The 20,386-nt window shown below is 38.9% G+C and overlaps 1 protein-coding gene across 7 annotated transcripts in view; it reads left to right on the plus strand.

Annotated features, from left to right (window-relative positions):
• The window catches only part of TRPS1 (transcriptional repressor GATA binding 1), a 220,083-nt gene that overhangs the window by 54,359 nt on the left and 145,338 nt on the right, over window positions 1-20,386 (plus strand). For 6 of the 7 annotated variants that reach the window (XM_080378899.1, XM_080378904.1, XM_080378900.1 and 3 more), the window contains 2 exons: window positions 1,257-2,386; window positions 10,242-10,845. In XM_080378899.1, the coding sequence (XP_080235025.1) occupies window positions 1,257-2,386; window positions 10,242-10,845 (1,734 nt within the window). The remainder of the gene's footprint in view (window positions 1-1,256; window positions 2,387-10,241; window positions 10,846-20,386) is intronic. The other variant, XM_080378905.1, reaches the window with a different exon arrangement.

Consider the following 20,386-nt stretch of genomic DNA (forward strand, 5'->3'; position numbering starts at 1 on the left):
TGATGTAGTGGTGTAGATGCATGATGGCAAAGGAGCAAATGTCTGTGGATTTTGGATGTAAAGGGGAGTTATCTTCTGGGTGCTGTACACTATTTACGATTCAGGAAAAGAAGTAGAGCAATGGTGACATTTTTGTCAGGAGGTTCTTTCTTTGGCCTTCAAACTAGTTGTATGGGAGCAGCAAATCTCTCCCTGATGTCAGGGGCAGGTGTGGTGCACTCCCGGGAAGGGCAGGCCTGCCTGCTATGAGAACACAGGGTTTAATAACTGCAATCCTGGAAGCCTTGTTTCCTTCCTGCAGACCATTTTGCTCGGAGATCATGAGAACAGTTAAGTAGACCTACCTTCTTTTTTTTTTCTTTTTTTTTTTTTTCTTTCTTTTTAATTAGTGATGTCATGGGCTTGGGTGTGGTAGGTTCCTTTGCCACATGCCATTTTTCTACTGTAGTTTTTCCATCCTTCTTTTACTAAATTGAGCTCTGTGCATGACAGGAAGAGAACATTTCCTTGGAGAATGTCTGCACTGACTAATCTTTGAGAAAAATGCCTTTCGTTTCAGACATCAGCCACTATGGCTGTGTTAAAAGGCGTCCTGGTGGATACTGGATACTCCTGTAGGAGTGGTCTTTATAAGAATTGGTCATACTCCAACCTAGCACACTGAATTTGTTATTTCAAATTTAGTTTTTGTTTGCTCATATTTAGAAAGCAGTTCTCTTGGACCATTAAGCATGAATATGAATAAAACATATAAGTATTTGTTGAAAGAAATAGACTGAGGTCGTGTTCTTTTGTTCCACACCTGGTATAAACTTCCAGCAAAGTCTCCTGTTAAAAGGTTCAGGGATATGGGAATTGATCATTGGATCTTCTATCAGTGATGTGATTGAGTAATTTAGTGAAGGAAGGAATAGTCCTATTGGAGAATGCTCAGTTAAGATCATGTTGTGTATGTGTGCCTCAGTTTCCCCCAAAAATTATTTATTATTTATATGGGATATATATTCAGCTATGTGAAACATTAAAAAATCTTCAGTAACAAATGCTAAATACATGAGGGTGTATGTATGATATCTTCACTAGGTTAGTACAAAGTGAAAATGGTGGTGATGTTTAACGAAAGAGGCTTGTGAATTAATTGCTCTCTATTTCTCTCTGTTCCCACCCTCCAGCCCCCGCCCCCCGCCCCCCCCCCCCCCCTTGCTATTTGAATAAATCTACAATGGAGCTAAAATGACATTATTCTTTATTCACAGGTTACTTTAGGTGGAACCTTTATTGGAATTGGGCGGAAAACTCCAGATTGCCAAGGCAACACCAAGTACTTCCGCTGCAAATTCTGCAATTTCACCTACATGGGCAACTCCTCCACTGAACTAGAGCAACACTTCTTACAGACTCACCCAAACAAAATGAAAGCAGCCCTTCCCTCCTCTGATTCTGGTAAAACTTCAGAGAAAAACTCCAATAAATCCAGTCCTACTCTTCGACCATGTGATTCTGGAGACTTGGGGAAGTGGCAAGACAGAATCACTGTAAAAGCGGGAGATGATACACCAGTTGGATATTCGGTGCCCATCAAGCCAATAGATTCCTCTAGACAAAATGGTACCGATACAACCAGTTACTACTGGTGTAAATTTTGCAGTTTCAGCTGTGAATCGTCCAGCTCATTGAAACTATTAGAACATTACAGCAAACAGCATGGGGGAAGCCAGGCAGGAGGCCTTCACCCAGATCTGAATGATAAGCTTTCTAGGGGATCTGTCATTAACCAGAATGATCTAGCCAAAAATGCAGATGGGGAATTAGTGACAAAGACAGAAAAGGGTTCAAGTGTGGCAAAAAAGAAAGACTTGACTAGCAAAGGAGCAGAGGACAGCATGGTGACAAGCTACAACTGTCAGTTCTGTGACTTTAGGTACTCAAAGAGCCATGGCCCAGATGTAATAGTGGTGGGCCCACTTCTCCGTCACTATCAGCAGCTACACAACATTCATAAATGTACCATTAAGCACTGTCAGTTCTGTCCCCGAGGCCTCTGCAGCCCAGAAAAGCACCTTGGAGAAATTACTTATCCATTTGCTTGCAGAAAAAGTAATTGTTCCCACTGTGCTCTCTTGCTTTTGCACCTGTCTCCAGGGGTGACAGGAAGCTCTAGAGTCAAACACCAGTGCCATCAGTGCTCATTCTCCACTCCCGACGTGGATGTTCTCCTGCTCCACTATGAGAACGCACACGAAGCGCAAGCGTCTGATGTCAAACCCGAAACAAATGCCCTGCCAGGGGCAGAGGGGCCGCTGACACTCAAGGAGAACAAAGAACACTCATGTACCAAATGTGACTTTACCACCCAGGTGGAAGAAGAGATTTCCCGACACTACAGGTATGGTGAATTTTCGCATGATTAATGATAGGAACCCAAACAAACAGGCCCTCCCTTAGTTCCTTAATTAAATGTCACCGTTCCCCTAACATTTAAGGAAACTGGAAATCAAAATACGAACGTGTATGGATATAAATCTTTACAGCCAGGGTCCAATCCAACATCCACTTTGTTTTGGAAAACCACCAGCTAAGTTGGTGGATTTAATTATACATTTAAACCTGTGCAAAGAAGAGGGAGATTCGGATTTGTGTACAGATGCTGAAGTTCCAGCATATTTGAGGTCTGGTCAGCTATTTTCCGCCCAGAATCTTTTCAGTACTATTTTAGTTTAGGCTTCTTACCAGAAAGCTGGCATCTTCATTCAGTAGGGGAACACAAACGGCTTTACTTTCCAAGATAGACTGTGAATCCTTTCATGCTCCGTAACAGTGCTTCAATGTACTACCTTTTTGTAGTATTTTCCACTCCCAAGTCCAGCAACATAATAATTAGTTTAAGAGCATTCCACTGCCGTTTTGGTGTTGGTTTCACACTGGGAGCAGACACTCTTTTGTCTGTTGATGTCATCCCCCAAGATCCTTTTGCAGATGCTTATTTTCGTGTTGCTGGTTTACAGTGTCGTTCTATTTATTTTAAATGTTAATGTTCCTATTTGGAGGTGGATGCAGCCAGTCTCCTGACTCAGTCTGACACAATGTCACAGTGGCAGCCAACTCCCTGCTAAACTTCTTGGGTCAGTTCCTGGGCTGTTGTAAACTGGCAGTCCAGTTTACATCGGAGGAGGAGCTGGCTCTTAGGCTTTGTAAAGAGCAACAGTTATGTGCCGCTGCAAAAGCAATGTTAAATATTAGAAAATCATGCAGAATATGTTAATAGTTAAGGCTAATGCGTCAACAACAACGGAAAACTCAGTATCTATCTCATCTAAAAGATCTTTGCATAGAAGCCAGCTAGAATGAAGACAAAAGAAGATGCATTTTCAAAGCTAAAGCTTTGTTAAAAGCACAAGAAACCGTGCCACGTTTAATAGATTCCAAGACATCCAAAATTAACAAAGGCAGACTGGGGCATGATACTTTAATAGAGATTAAAGCTGGGGGCATCCAAATGTTGCCCAACAGAGGGCTACATTGGCAATGTATCAGGAGTCTATTTAAAAAAAAAAAAAAGGAAAAAAAAGAAAAAAAAAAGCAGCAGATTGCTCATCTTTAATTTGGAGCTAGGGCCCACGGAGGATTCAGGTCCCAGCATGTAGTGCCCCATTTTTGAGCCAAGTGGGCCTGAGGGATGTTGTGTGGATTAATTAGTTAATGTTTGTAAACTGCTTTGAAGATGAAAAGTGGTATCTAAGTTCCAAGCATTATTATAGCAGCTTTGAGCCATGCTGTAGAACTCCATAGGCAGCACTTTGTCCGCCGCTGGGGCATGGCATGATCTTTTTTTAGTGGTTAAATAACTGGAAGATTGAAATGGCTCCTTGACTGAAAAAAAAACACTTTTATTTTGCTGCAGCTGGTAATTTAAGTTTTAACAAGCACGCCTATTTAAAATCCTTTTTCCCAAGGAAAGGAGAAGCCATGACTTTCAAAATTAAGTGCTAAGTCTGAGATGGGGTAGCAGTAGCTTCTCCTTTGGAGGGCTCAGCACCCTGCGGCTCTGGCAGTTGTCACCGGGAACTGCACTTTGGAAAATCAAGAGATACACTTAAGTGTTCAAATCTCGACTTGTTTGTCTAAAATTAGGCTATTCTTTTCAAGACAGTCGAACAATGTATTTTCTTAAGCCTCCAGTCTAAGACGTTATGGAGTACTCTGAGGATGATGTGTAATTAAAGCGAAGTACAACATCCTTACAACTGCCAACTTCTTTCCCTCTCCCCTGCCCTCCCCGCTTTTTAATTTGAGTTTTGTTTCTTTTCTATGTGTACTGCTGCTGTTTTTCCCCACTGAGCACCTTCTTTGAAATCACAGCAGTTAAGTTTAGTTTGTGGTAGGTGCTCTGTGATGGCAAACACCAGCAGGTTTTATTGCTTTTCTATGCATAACCTACTTTTCACTCTACCAAACTGTAACAAATGCAAAGAGAGACTTTTGAGGCATTATAACTTCTATTATTATTATTATTATTATTATTATTATTATTATTACCAGACACTTTTTTAATAGAAGTTTTGCATATATTGGATATGTATTTTCTTTCCCTTTTTGTATTTTATTAACTAAAGATACAGAATAGTTCAGATTTTAAAAAGTAGACAATCTATAAAATAGTAGTGTTAGGGAGTTATGTGACACACAGAAACATGCTGATGTTGATTCAGCTCACACCCTAGCTGGCCTTCTCTGGGTCTGCATCAGAGTTTATCTTGACAGAATTGTTGTCACGTTATGTATTCCTGATGAGTTTAAAATGCTATACATGCACATGTATCTAAAACCTGTTCATTGATATAAGGAGCTGAATAGATTCTAATGGTAAACATAATACTAAGCATTAATGGTAGTAGCAGAAAGTGTTCTGCTGTTCACATGTTTAAGTTTACTTTTGATAATCTATGAGTATCAGAGCTGGCTTTAGATGCTATTCATATATTTTGGTTCAGGTATTTTTTGTCTGCATTTTTTATTATTTTCATTTTTGAGTGAGATGCCCCAACAGCATGCTTAATGTATTTTCTTTTTAAGCTTGTTTCCTTTTGACTCTAGGTCTACAATTTCACTCTGTCTGCTAGCTAAAAAATTTTCTATCTCCCAGTATTATTTCTTTGCAGTCATGTGTTTGCAATAGTATTAGAATTTGCAAAAGTAGTTCTTTCCAAGCTTTCTATCTATTGGAATGTGTACTTACACTTAACGCTCATTCAGTATTTCTTGACATGATTATTTGAGAGCTGTTCAGTTAAATTTGAAGTTAATGAATCACATTGCACTTGAGTTTACTTGTATTTAAATCTCACTAAAATGTGCTTACTCAACTGAATCCCCAGAAGGTTTATTGGCCTCCATTTTCTACTAATTCTGGTACTACTCATTTTCCATTATACCGCTGAGGAATCAGGTACTTTTCATGTTCATTGCAAAGCTTAGTTTTTCCTCAAAAACTGTCTAGTATTCTGATGAACTAAAAGGTGCCAACACTTGTAATTTAGATAAAAATCATACTGAGTATTTAGGGAAATTTTGCGTGTCGAGTCACTTAGTCTTAGGTTTTTTTCTTAAGAATGAAAGACGCTTCTTGCAGAATTGTGGTTGTGTTTTTTTTTTTTTCTAATTTTGCCGAAAGATGTGAGAAGACAATGCGTTTTCTTATTTTTGCAAAAAATAGAATTTTTCATGTAAATCCTTATTTGTCAAAAAAGACTGACAGAAAGTGTTTGATCAGAGCTAGTAGTAATTAAAAATGCTCTGCTGAAATATGTGCTAAACTTTTTTTTTTAAAAAAAATGGGATGGTGATTTATTAACTGCAAAATATAAAAAAAATAGACTCAAATGAAATATATGCTTTGGCAATGATGTAGAACCATTTGTCTAATAAACATTGTTTTGAAAATGTGGGTGAGAGCAGTTATGTCGGGCTCTCTTTTGAAATTAGTTACGAGTTAATCTCAAATTAAATAATTCCTTAACTCTACAGATATATGGAATAGCAGGGTAAATGGCAAAGGGGTACTCGGGGCTTGCACTGGGGGCACGGGGGGTGTCAGAGCTGCCCCCTCTCACTGTCAGGCAGCAGAAGCCTGAGCAGGGTCTTAGATGAGCAGATTATGGAAATGTGGAGCCTTTGGGACACTCCCCAGAGAAGCCAACCGAGGGCAAAAGTGTAAATTGAGGCCCACCAGCTCCCAGTTTTCGGCAGTGGGAGCCTTCACTCCCTGAACAATAGCAGCATCTGTGAGGACCTTTTCCATCCTCCTGACACCTTAATTCACTGCTCCAAACTTGTTTGCTCTTGCCAGTGGGTTTTGCTCTCCTTTCATCTCAGCCTTGCTGTCTGCTCTGCCTGTTCTCTCCTTTCTGACCCTCCACTGAGTTTTCTTACTTTGCTCGCTGTCTTTCCTTCTGAATATTTTCTGCTTCCCACAAGCCTGAATGCAGCACCCGTCCCAAAAGAAAACTTTCTTAGAACTGTTTCTTCATGAGAAATACTAGTAATTATTATATTCATAATGAGATTCAAAACGGGCAAAAATATATGGAAGTGTTACGACAACCATACTTTCATCCAGAATATTTTCTATGCCCTAAAGCCTAGGAATGTCTTCAGGTAATTTAAAAAAAAAAAGTAAATTACTTGTTTTTTAGAGTGTGGTGTTTTGTAATACTTCAGACTAGTTAGAAGTATGTCAACAAGATTTAATTAACAACTGGCTGGTGTCAGGAGTATTGCAGCCTATTAGAAAGCTCAAGTAAAGAACATTAAATCCATCCAAAAACCCCCATCTAATCTCTCCAACTTCAAAATTTTGCAAGGGAAAATCTTTATATCTTATAGTACCCAATTCAAGTACGATTCGGTACAACTGAAAAATGATAGGGTTTTGTTAAGTTGTCAGAATGTAACAGTGCAGCAAAGGTTTGGCCTGAGTTCCTTGACATTTCATCTTGAGATCGGGCCATAAATGTTGTAATGTCCATGAATAATCAGGTCTTTCATTTATTTTGTAATGAAAATAATAATGCTAAGTGATATCAGTGGATGAGATGACACTGCCATCCCAATGCCACATGGAAGATAATGCCTGTTTATGGCTTCAACCTGCTGTTAGTTTGCTTGAGTGGCGTACAAGATCAAAAAAGAGAGAATGCTGTTTTCTTCTTCACTTATATTTCTTTCTTCCATACTGAGAACTCTCAAACACATCTCTCCTTTGATCGGCCATATACCAATGCACTGTATTGCACCTGTTGAATTCAGGGTTTCAGATGGTATAACCATGGTTTAGCTGTAACTTTCAGGTAATGCACACAAGTGCTTATCATGTACTTTGCAAGTCGGAATTTTTAAAATTTTGTTGCTTAACTTTTAGGAGCTTTGTGCACAAATATAGGTGTAGCTCGGGCCTTTAGAAACATGGGTAGGTTTAAATTCTAGCACAAAAAGAAATCAAACATTGCCAACTTGTTTTGTTGATTTCTATCAGGGTGCGGTAAAAACAGAGATGAAAACATTTTCTTTTTATTCCTTGTTCTCGGAAAGAATAAGTTCCCAACTTTCAAAAGTTCTGTAATAGCTGATGATAGTTATTATTTGAGACTAAGACTTACAGTGGACAGTTCCAAACTTTAGCTTGCTTTTCAGAGCTTGGGGATAGAATAATAAACAGGACAAACCCACGCAAAGTGTGAAAATGTATAATGTCGATGGCAGATTACTTTCTAATGCATAGTGGAAAAGTGTATGTCATGAAAATAAAAGCTTGTTGGGTTGCTATCTACCTAAATCAGTCCTTGTCCTTTCCACATCACAGTGCCTATGATAGTCTTACAGGAGCATGAAGGAATGCTTGTATGACTCTCTTTGAATCAATTATAAGTAATTTAAATGAACAAACCTTTAATGTAAGAAAGGTGATTTCAGCTGCGCCTCAACAGTGTACTTGCAACTGCATCTAATATTTGGCATTTATTTGTGGCCTCAGAAGTGTGGTACCTCTCCTGTGGTGTATATTGGTCCTGATCAAAAACATCTAGCCAGTGTGTGGGGGGAAAAAAAAAAAAAAAAAAAGAGAAGTTAGGCAGAAAAAGATCAGCTGTTTGGAGGTGTGATATCTGTAGATGAGAGCCAAGTTAGGAAAAGGGGTTAGCTATTGAAAAAGCCAAGTTAAACAAGAGACACTTAGGGCTAAGTAGCCTCCCAAAGGATTGATAAACTTTCACATGGGGAGTGTATTTGGTTGAGCCATTAGCCCCAAATGGTGTCTTGTTTAACTTGGCTTTTAAGATAACTAGCCCCTGTCTAACTTGGACTTCCCTGTTGGTATCCCACCTTTACAGGGCTGACCTTCTTTAGAACTTGGCTTTTTGTATTTATAAAAAGGGTTTGATCAGATAGCACTCTCTCTTTTTTTTTTTTGGTTCAGAAGAGAATTAAGCTCAGTTTAGAAAAGAATTAAGTTGCAAGAGAGAATATATTAGTGTCGCATTGAGAGACAAGCTGATTTTAATAAAACACAATTGTAGAATGAAGAAAAAGGAACACAGCCAGAACAGGATTTTAACCCACAGCTTGCTCTCCCACAAGTAGATTTTGTTGCCATAAGGCTATGTGGAGAATAGCTGACTTTATTTTTTGCATAACTGAACGAGCCCATCTAGTCCCTTAAAATGCATACAAATACGGAAAATGACAAAAAGAAAACTGATATTGCACAAGGGCTAAAAAGCTTGAATCTCAATGCGTACTCATGTCTGCACGCTGACACAACTGCAAGAAAATCAGACAATGTAAATAACATATGGTTTGTTTTTCCAGCAAAAGGAAAGAAGGAAGACAAGGAGGTTTAATAAGTTTGGCAAGTTGTCCCTTCTAAACTATCATACTCTAAAAGGGACATTTTGTGTATCATTCCAGTTCTACAGATGCACCAAGAGCCAAATCCTGCTCTTACTGAAGTCAATGGGAGTTTTGCCATCAACTTCACTGAGACTAAGATTTGGCCTCAAAAGAATTAATTCTAACAATTGGAGTTGTCAGGGCAGTAACAGATTTCTCATACAAGTTTTGTCCTGTGTGGATAGTGAAAAGCTCGTTTTTTAGCTTGGCTAAAGATGCTGTTGTGACTCTGAATGCTTGGGGTGTGGATGTGTGAGTGTGTCTGTAGGGAGAAGCTTTCACAGAGTTATGTACATTTTGATGAAGGGCAGGGACGGTATTTTACTTTGCGTTGGTACGATGCTGGGCGCAGCGGGGCCCAGAGCCTTACGGAAAGCTCTGACCGCTCCTGTGCTATAAACAATTATTCATAACGGCATTATAGAGCTCATAAACAGTGTTCTGTTCCTATGGTAGATACAGTAAATGGGTATCATGTTGTTCTCATGTAGCAACATATGCTTTACATAATTTAGTAATGCAGTACTTTATATAGGCTTTTAGAATAAAAACAGGAAGGTGCGTTATTCCACACTGCTCCACAGCTCATACTCAAGCGTTTCTGTATTCAACGGGAAAATGCAATTTGTAGTGACATAGCCAGCTATTTTGCTTTTTCTTTAGAGCAGCATCTTTTAAAGTTATGTTGAAATATCCACAGAGAACAAATAAGTAGTATCTGTTGTGTACAACCTTCTGTCCTTGGTATATTCTTAGCTGTAAGTCAACCAGAGCTCCGCTCAAAGTCATTGTTGTCAACCAAAAGTCTATGAAATTGTGGAAAGCAAAGAAATTAGTTTAAACTTTTTAACTTTCTGGCATACAACAGTGTTATACAAAGTGTTTGGGTTTTGTTGTTTGGTGGTGTTTTTTTTTACAAAAAAATCTATCCTTTTCTAACAATTTGATTTTGTTTGAAAAAAAAGTTACTTCAGTGTTTCTACTGCAATAGAAAGTGAAAATGTGTTGCAGCAAACTGAAGAGGAAGAAACACAAAATGACAGTGAAAATTGTATGAAGTTTGGAAAAGCATGGTGGGATGTGAATGAATGACAGGAGTCTGTTCCAAGGCATGGGGGGAAAAGACAGCAGGGTTTTTCCATATTGTATAAGACACCAATGTAAACCTACTTGCTTTATTTAGAGGGAATCATACTGTAAGTTAGATATATTTTCGTCATCTTCATAGGTAAAACCACTGTGAGAGGGGAAGGCCCAGGGGAGACTCTCACCTTAATACGCTTCTCGTTTTCTTCCAGGAGAGTACACAACTGCTACAAATGCCGTCAGTGCAGCTTCACGGCTGTTGACACTCAGTCACTACTAGAGCACTTCAACACCGTGCACTGTCAGGAGATGGACATCACTACAGCCAATGGGGAGGACAGTCATGGTGTTTCGTCTATCAAGGAGGAGCCAAAAATTGACCTTAAGGTCTACAGTCTGATTAATCCAGACCCCAAAATGGGGGAGCCTGTATCTGACAGCATAGTAAAGAGGGAAAAGATAGAAGATAAGGAAGTGCTCAAGGAGAAAGGTTGGACTGACAGTCCCAGTGATGATCTTCGCAACGTGTCCTGGAGAGGAACAGACATTTTGAGGGGGAGCCCGTCTTACACACAGACCAGTCTAGGCTTATTGACCCCAGTGTCCGTTGGCCAAGAGCAGCCAAAGCCTTTACGGGATAGTCCAAATGTAGAAGCTGCTCATCTTGCGCGGCCCATTTACGGCTTGGCGGTGGAGAGCAAGGGCTTCCTGCAGGGCGTGCCAGCTGGAGTGGCGGAGAAGACCGGGCAGCTCACCCAGCCCTACCCTTCATCCGGGGACAGCAAGGCAAAGGATGAATCCCAGTCCTTATTACGGGTAGGAAGCTCTCTCTCTTCCCCACCCCCACCCCCACCCCCCTCACTTTTTATGATTACATGTATGTTACGTTTAATTAGGCATGCAAAGAATTTCTTCAGTTCCAGAGTGATGTGGTTGGGGTTTTTTTCATGCATAGATAAAAAAAATAAAAAATCCAGGAAAGACTGAAAGACTCAAACCTGTAGAGCTAAACAGGCAGGTAAATGTTCCAAAAATGTTTGCATAAAACAATGTATATATTAATGTAGTATTAGTAATCAAGTGCTTCTGCTTTTGCTATTTAGATCTGATTGAATTTTGTTTAATCATTCCTACTAGCTGTGCAGGTTGATGTTGCATTTGAAGAAGGAAGGTTTAGAACCCCAGAAGGCTGCACATCTGTTACACTAAAACAACTAATCACCTCTTAAATTTTGTGGTGGTGTGACAGTTCACACTTAAGCAAGATTTCACATTATTAAATATCTAAGAATATGAAACCTGAGCTAAATATGAATAAAAAATAACCTCTTTTTGTTTTTAAAGCAACATAATTATACATAAATTTTGACACTTGTCTAGTTGCCTTGAAAGCAAAAGAAAAAAAGGAAGAAGCTTGGGTGATAAGAAAAGGAGAGTATTTTTCACACTAAATAATTCCCATTCTGTCTTTTTTTTTAAACAAAAGGACCTATATATAAGGAACTGGCCCTTCTGTCAAGGTGTGCTTTTCCCACTGTAGAGGAATCTGAGGTTAGAAAAGCTCTCAAATTATGGGGAGCTGAACAGGGAGACAAATAAGTGCTTTTCTCCTGGAGTCATCACTGTGTGTTTGCAGGGGCTGCTCTCTATCTGAACTTCTAGAAACTTGCCACAGGAGTGTTTGGTCTGCAAACAAACCTCACTAGAATGGATGTGATGATCAGCTATTTTTATTTATTGCATTTTACAATAATATTTAAAACCATAATATCCATGACTGTAAGAGTGCACAACATGTCAGAAGACAAAAGGCAAGATAAATGTTTTATTCCGTGGTCTGCTAAGATTATACATAGGTGTATCTGTATACATATGTTAAGTCTTACAAGCTCTTCTTAAATGAAGTCAGTGGTCTTAAAAATACTGCAGTTATTCTAATTATAAAATAATGTGTCTGTCACTTAAAACCTGCATGCAATTTAGGGGGACCACAGTGTTTTGTACCTTAGAGATCGTGAAGAGTTATTGTTGACAGATTTTAAGTGTATGAGAAGCAGTTACAATATGACAGGTTCCCTGTTGCAAACCTGGGTGTGTCCTTACTGTGAATGGCAGGATTATAATTCTCTCCTCCATTTGGAAATATTTATAACTATACATACATATATCTGACTAGCAATGGAATTCATGCTCTACATATGATGCTAATTACATACCACTTCAGTTATTGTATTAGTTCTTAGCAATGCAAAAACGTATTGGCCAGAGGAGCCATTTATATTGTGGGTTATCAGAATACGAATAATTTTCATTTCTTGTTTTGACTACTAAAGAATGAAAAAAGCCAACTAAACAAAAATCTGCAAAGGGACATGGCAGTATGCAGAATCAACTCTGTAAGGTCTAAATGGGTAGCTGGAGCCTAAAATATTAGTAAGCAGTAAAATAAGGACATTATATTATCAGTTTTAGCTATTGGTTAATATAGAAGGGGACACTGTACACTGGCTGCTTCTTATGCCCTTTTTTAAAATAAGCTCAGACACTTTTTTAAAGTCTTTATAGAAAAGCACTATTTTTTTTTTCAAATTAATATTTTTATCACTTTGGATATATTTTGATAATTTCTGGATATTCAGAAATATGAACTACCTGTAATTTCCATGGTTTTCTGGGAGGCAAAAAGAAACGTCTTATTTTTCTGTGTTAATAATATATGTAAATTATTTCCTTGTATTTTAAAATGTGCAACCCAACTTTTCTTTTATAAGGTTTGTAAAAGGATTTATTAGCGGATTAGGTCTATACTGACCAGTGAGACCATACCAACACCTTCAAAGAGGAATTACTTTTGTGAACACCTTCAGCTACCTTGGTCTTTGAACTCTGCTGTGCCAAGGACTTGTTTGTCTGGGTCTTTGCCTGAGTTATAATACTTTAATTTACACTTTTCTTCTTTGAAAATTGGACAAGTTGCCTTTGTCAGTTTGAATATTAAAAAAAAAAAAAAATAAAAGGGAAGGAAGTTAACTTCCTTCACCTGCTGGACAGAGTCCCTAATCGTATATATATTTCATCACTATTGATGGATAGAGGAAAATAGCGAGATTTCAAACTTCTTGAAGGTAAGGGGTGATCTGAAGGACAGGAGATGGTGGAAGATGAAGGAGTATGATTTCATGAGTGATATTAATTCCCTGTTACCCTGGATCTGTGGAAAAGATCATAGAAACCTAACTCCTTTGTTTTGCTCTTCATTTAGTTTTCTGTAGACAGAGTTATGGGATGCAGTACTTGAGCCAGGAAATTAGAAGACAAAGTGATGGTCAGCTTGACCAGTGGGAGCTTAGTGTCGGGTGTTACCTGACATACATATATTTTATATGTATGCCTGGAAGCTCGCTTGGCCCAAACAGAATTAGAAATTGTTCAGAAACTAACTTCCCTTCCATTCTCGAAAGAGCTGATTTTTGTAATCCTCTGAAATAAAAAAAATATATTCTGTATTGTTAAGCAGATCTCTCATAATTATCCACTTTTAGAGAAATTAATTTTTCTAATGTGAAACAACTAGTAGAAATAGCTAATGTTCTGCTAAAAGTTGGGCCTTTCTAAAAGCAAAGAAATAAATCAGTACATACTTCTGGTATCTTATAATGAATGCTCATGCAAAATATTGTATCCCAGGAGGACGACTGATGACTAGGAAACAAAACCTATAATAAAATCACTTTGGACACCTTCTTTTTTTTTCCCCCCAAAGTCTGACAGAGAGGAAGCCAAAAATTTAGGATAACTCAGTGAATAAACACCGTGAGAAATGGACTGTATATATATTTCAGTATTTATAAAGTGGTTCTGCCTATTACAAATGATTTGTGATGATTTGACAGTAGCAGTAATACCATGTGCTTTTCATTTTTCAGTTCTCTTATGATGGGGGGAAGGGAAAGGGGAGATCATGTTTTTCACGTTTTTTCATATAGATAGAGGATAATATTGCAAGTGAGTTTTCTAGATAGTGAGTTTAGGAGCAATTAGCATTGTAATAAAATATCATAGATGATACACATCAGCTGGGGCAGGGTTGAAAATTGCCCATAGAGATCCTTAATGCCTACAGGATAATTACAAACTTTTTGAAATCACTTGGAGTGGTTTTCAGCTTTGCATGTTGTGTAAGCCGTTTATATGCTGCTTTCTTGCATTCCTTCCATGCATGATGGACGTGTTCCCTCCCCAGACTCTGCACTACAGTAGATTATTCGTGGGAGTCATTGGGGTAGGATTTCTTTCCTTTTTAGCAGCTAAAAGACTGAATCGTTTGTGACTTTTGGGAACTGGGGATGGTGCAGTGGCAATAGCTTGAACTCCGCATGTGTGCAAACGCGCATAGGCAGTGGATGCACCTTTTTCCCCGAGAGCACTTCCAAGCTGTGTGTATGTAATAGAATCTTTCTCAGGGGCTTGGTACACTTCTGTGAGTAGCTTTAATTTATTTTTCTTATTAAAATGTTTCCAGCAGCTGTACTTACAGCATATTGGTATGTTATGCAAATGGGAATTACAAAAAATGTACCTCAGCGTGGTACAATGTAGACATTATTTCAGCTCTTCCTTAGAGTGGCTGATTTTATAGTTTAAAGATTTGTTGATACTGGAAGGTCTATTGAGATGCAAAAATGTTCCTTTTTTTTGGGTAGCAAATTGGCAGCCAGAGGACTACAGGCCAGGCAGATTGTTTAATGCTTTGACAATGCAGATCTTGGACAACAGGAACTTTTTGCTAAACTGATTTTAAATGAAGTGTCCTGTTTTGGTATGTGTGGACACTGCAGAACAAAGTTTTCTACAAAATTGTGAACTGCAGCCTGAGCCTTCAAACCTATACACAGCCTTAGTTAGCCCACCTAAAAGTCCTGGTAAACCCTGCTGCCTTGCATGGCAGTTTAGCCGATGATGCAGATGCAGGATAGCATGGATCGGTGTGTCCCATGGTGCTGCATAGACCTGAAGGCAACAGGAGGATGATGCCTGTGTGTTAATCTTAATTTATGTAACGGGAGGATTTGTGTACTGTCAAATTATTGCAAAGGTACTGGTGCTTTTTATCAAAGGCAGACTGCAAGCTGTAACATTACGTATCTAACTGACGTTACGTTAACCTTTGCTATGAGCCTTTTATATGGGGCAAAGGATACAAGCAGCTCTTCTATTAAATTGAGATTATTTTGCACCATAATGGTCAGACCGTTTACACACTACAGGAAATCACAGCATTTCAAGGAAGTTTCCATTTACTTTAAGAAGAGTTATTTTCTTTTTGTCTGTGATATTTACACTTCTGATATTTCATACAGGGTTATGTCTAGAGCTGGTTATATGGCTTTAAATTTGAGGGAGACAGGAAATCAGGAAAAGTTATTTCCCCTCTCCCTGTTTTGCATTCTCTTATGTGGCTGATTGACAGAGCTAATTTTAAAATAAGCAATTGGTATGTGTGTAGTAAATTTACATATAATTGATTTAATATCGGTGTAGAAAGTATCAGACAGAATCCCTAGTGGTAAAACATTTTTTCTCCTGTTATAATGTACTGACTCCTGTTACCCACAGAGTTAGATGCCAGATAGCTGCAAAGCAATGGAAATGCTGAACTGGCATTTGTGATTTTCAAAAGACTTCTTTAAACATTCAGGTTTTGGCCAGAAGGCTAACATACCTTTGAGGTAAAACCTGCCTGTCTGATTTTGGTGGAAGTATTGCTGCTGCCTTTAGCAGGAGCACAAGAAGCAGCACTGGAAGGTTCAAGCACACAGAGTGGGATCTTGGTTTAAATGTGATTTTTCAGCGGTCACTACAGTGTAATGAATGGAAGTTTTTGTGCGCTTAGGCATTGTGTCCCACTTCCAACCATGTTTTGATAGCAGCATCTTCACAGTATATCTACAGAATCAAATGTAAAGTGTATAATTGTATCGTACATTTTACATTTAAGTTGATGGAGGTCTCGGACGCTGCATCTCATCCCTCAGCCACTTTGGGAAAGAAAAAGCAGCCCTTTAAAAGAAACATCTGAAATAGTTTCTCTGTAGCTGCATCTCATTTTTTTCCCATTTCCTCTGACTCTGTTAGAGATCTTTCAGGAAGTATTTATAGTCAAGGCCATTCATTGCCATACAGGTCCTCTAATTAGCAGAGGGGAACTCAGCAGGCACTGTGTCTTACTAATGCACAGAGCGCTGTCAGGTCAGAGCCGCCAGAGTCTTTGGGTTTTTTTAGAAGCACCTGTTTCCACAAGTCTCTGCCAGGGGAGGCAGTGGGCTACTTTTTTAAATACAGCTACATCCTGGGAAATGGCAAGAATCGTCTGACAAGGAAAATGAGGAAATAAAGTTAGGATTTGGAGAGAAATGATTTTGAAGCGTCAGGTTTCCTGCGCAGAACTGAGGCGGGTAAAATCCCTGTGCTGGTGAAGGGCTCACAAACTAAGCTAAAATAGCTTTCTGAAGGTTTCAAGTAGTTTAGAAACAAACATGTACTTGGCTGCTTTTAGTAACTACTGGAACCAAACCCACAAGAAATTGAATGTTTTGCATTACTCATCCTGACGGAGTGATCAGATAGGACTAGAAAGTAACTTTTAGAAAAATGTTAACCTGCCCAATTAAAGGCATGCTTTTGGGTTTTGTGTAGGGTGTGTCTGTCATGTGGAGAGACAACCCCACCTCGTGCATGTTTACCCACCAGTCCATGCATATTTTTTTTTTTTTTTACTTTTCCCTTTTGCGAAATGCGGTTTAGAAAAGAATTAAACGATAAAATCATTATTTGGGTGGGGCACGGTAATAATGCAAAAGGGCAGCAGCGACGTCAAAATCCTTGATGAAAAGGTGAATCAGTATGTGGAACAAAGGGCTGGGGAGATGGGTACGGGCCCCCGGGCCGCTGCGAAAGCAGCAGGATTTATTGAAGTTGCTATGATCAATAACAATGATTCAAGCAGGGAAAACTGAGATAATTCCTGATTTAAAACAAGCTGCTTGATTCGGTTAGGAGAGATGGTAATGAAGATGAGAACAAAAGAATGCTTTCTTGTATTGAACTGAGCAGCCAAAACAGATTGATGATCTGTGTCAGATGCAGTTAACTCAAATTTCTGTTACCCTTCCTAGTTCAAGTAGGACAATCTATCTTTGGCTCTCAGCGGTCTGGTATGCAGTGTCCCGGTGGTGGTGGGAGCAGGAAAGGGCAGTGCAACGTTGTCACCTGGATGCTGCACGCCTGCGCTGGGGCTTGGCTTTGCTGGGTGGCCATCACCCAGGTGCCTGAGGGAGCTGCTCCGTACCGTGGGAATGGCGGATATTGAACTTGGCGTGGGGGTGGTAGTATCCTCGGCACCTGGGTGCAGCTCTCCCCAGCAGGCCCCAGTGCTCTGGGCTGGGTGGGGGTCTGGGCGCAGAGGGGCTCCCAACACTGTCACACAGCCTGAGCAGGAGCCCTTGGTGTGCAGCAGTGGAAGGCAGAGCTTCTCTCGCTCTGGGTAGAGGCTTGAAGGTCTCCCTCACAGCTCAGCCCCTCTGCACTACTGAGCCGCCCTAGCTGACACTGGAAACAGCTCAGTCCTGCAGCCCTTAGTCATACCCCCTTGCTCCATACTGGACACACAAAATGAGGAAACATTATTCCTTTAGGAATGACCAATCCTAGTAAACAGCTTTTCTTTTCTTTTTTTTTTCTTTTTTTTTACTGTCTTCAAATACATTCCTGATATTTTTTTTTATTTTATCTTTTTAAAATTGCACTCACAGTGGATGCAGCTCAGTTAAAGCAGTGTCAGGGTATGGAGCACAGCTGTGGGCACTGCAAAGGCAAACAGAGCAGCAGCAGCTCCCTCCAGTCTAAACAATCCTGAGAACTGTCAATGGGAAGCCTTGTTTAAAGTGGGAAGAAAGTAAATGTAGCTTCTTGCACGATGACTAATTTCAATAATTAGTTGAGCTTTCCCAAAGTTTTGAGAAGTTAAGTGCAACTATAACCATTATACAGCCCTGTTATTGTTCTGTATTGCTAGTAGTACTTTGCATTAGATTATATACCTGAAGTGAAATGGAAGCTTCAATTGTATTTAGAAACTGGATCCAATAGGAAACACACATTCATGGCTGAGGGCAGAACTTGCTGCTAACTTGTAGATTTTCAATGGAAAATTAAATTTCATAGATGAATGCAGGCAAGGATTGTACATAATTCTATTTTTGCCTCAAGTACTATGGTGCTGAACAGTGAAAATCTATGTGAAGATACATCTAACATCTGGAAGTGCAGAGCTGCTTTCTGTGTTGAATTTCAGACAACCGTCTACATGTATTTGGTAATTAAAAGACACAATAAATACACTCTTTTTAGAGGAGGGATGTTATGATAGACAGCAAATAAATGTTTAATCTATTGGACTGAGAGCATTCTAATTATAATTGATTTGAAGGAATCCAGATGCTATCCACATCTGAACAAATAAAAAATGGTGAAGATTTAAAAACAGATCTATGAATCAACAATGCACACACATGTTCTGTGATTTTTTCCATGGAGGTATCTAGGGGTTAATACACCCTGTTAAAAATGACAACTATGAAAAATATTTGTTATGTGAACAGATGTGTGCTGAAAAAGAAATATATAAATATATATATGTGTCAGATATGCAAAAGGTTTTCTGGGACATCTTTTGATACCTTAGTACTGCTCAGAATATGCATGCAGCCACCTTGGAAGTAGTCTTAATTTTAAGATCTCTAATGCAGCACAATTGATTTAGTGTGCAATTTCCTGCCTAATATAATTTATTTCTTGTACCAAGTCCTGTTTTTAAAATTACACTTAACAATGGCTAAATGTTTCTGTTGATGTTTTTCTAAGTAGCATTATGTATATTTCAGAAAATCGTGCAATCATTGTTGTAGTGATAATATGTCTATGCCATATAAATCCATAAATAACATGTATTCCGTATTGCAGGTTACATTATTTAGAATTCAAATAGGTTATAATTTGTGCATAAAGACAGAAGGAGGAATAAGCATGTTCTCTCCTTTTGCATTGTGCACAGTGTTAGGTTTCTGAAACAAGTGGTGGTGTGGTAGCTCAGGCTATGCAGCACTTTCCAGGTAGCTTGGAAATGGACTTTGAACTCTTTGCTGAGTTTGTGTGTCCCTGTGCTGTCTGAGGTTTGCAAATCTCAGGTTGGTGGATCATATTTGTCCTGGTTAGATGGTTAATTCCCTGTGATTTCTTAGCTGCTCTAGGCCTTAGTCTCCTAATTCTGTCTGCAAAATGGGAGTAAGAGCAGTTTCCCATCTTGAAAGGTGAGAGTGAAGAGAGATGCATTAAACTCTGTATTGTGTAACACTATCCTTGTGGTGGGAAGATCCTGATCCATAGGCACCCTGACTCAATATTTCCAGTTAACTTCTCTAGGCATGATGATGTAACTTTTTACAAGATTACCCGTGAAAGAGAAGAAATTAAAAAACAGATTACAATTTTAATTTTAACTTTGTTAAAATTTCTATTCTTTCCTTCAGCCTGGGGAGGAAAAAAAAAAAAAAAAAAAAAGCAGGCAGGAATTTTGGAGTGAGGCATTTGCATTTCTTGTTTGACTTTTACCTCATTTTGGTTTATGTGCCTCTGATGTGTATAGTGGCAAAGTACACATTTTCACTTATGGGAGGAAGACTTTTAATGATGGCTTACAATGCAGTCTTTAATCATGTGAGTTGCCTCCAGCACTTGCTGTGAGTAAAATTCCACCCTCTCCATTTTCAGATGGGTTGTACGATCGGCTGTTTCTCCTTGCAAGACTGTCTGTGATTTGAAAATTATGTTTAAATTAAAAAAAGTGAGGAAAAAAGAGAAATAATCAGAACATTTGTCAAGAAATTTGTTATGAATGGGAACGAGTAGCAATGCAAACAAGCTTGGAATGAGTTTTAATTCAAATGTTATTCTGGGAGCCTACAATTTCTGGTGAGAAAATGGCATATTTTAGGTCTATTTCCTCCAGTTTTTGGCATGGAGCAATTCCTGTTTTGTTCAGTCAGATGTTCAAATGGGAATTTTGGATGCTTAGAACTAATTTTAGTAGGTGGGGGGCAAATTTATTATGATGCTACAAATAGAGTTTGATCACAGATGCCTCATTGAGATTATAAAAATCGGCTGTGAATCACTTAAAACTATATTTACTGGTTGCAAAAAAAAAAAAATTCTCATCTGTACACAACTTTGTCGTGTTTCCCCTTAAAGCTCTGAGTATCATCATTTATATATCCAGTATTTTGAATTTGACTTCATC

This window comes from Falco punctatus (genome assembly GCF_963210335.1).
Source record: "Falco punctatus genome assembly, chromosome: 3".
Lineage (NCBI taxonomy): Eukaryota > Metazoa > Chordata > Aves > Falconiformes > Falconidae > Falco > Falco punctatus.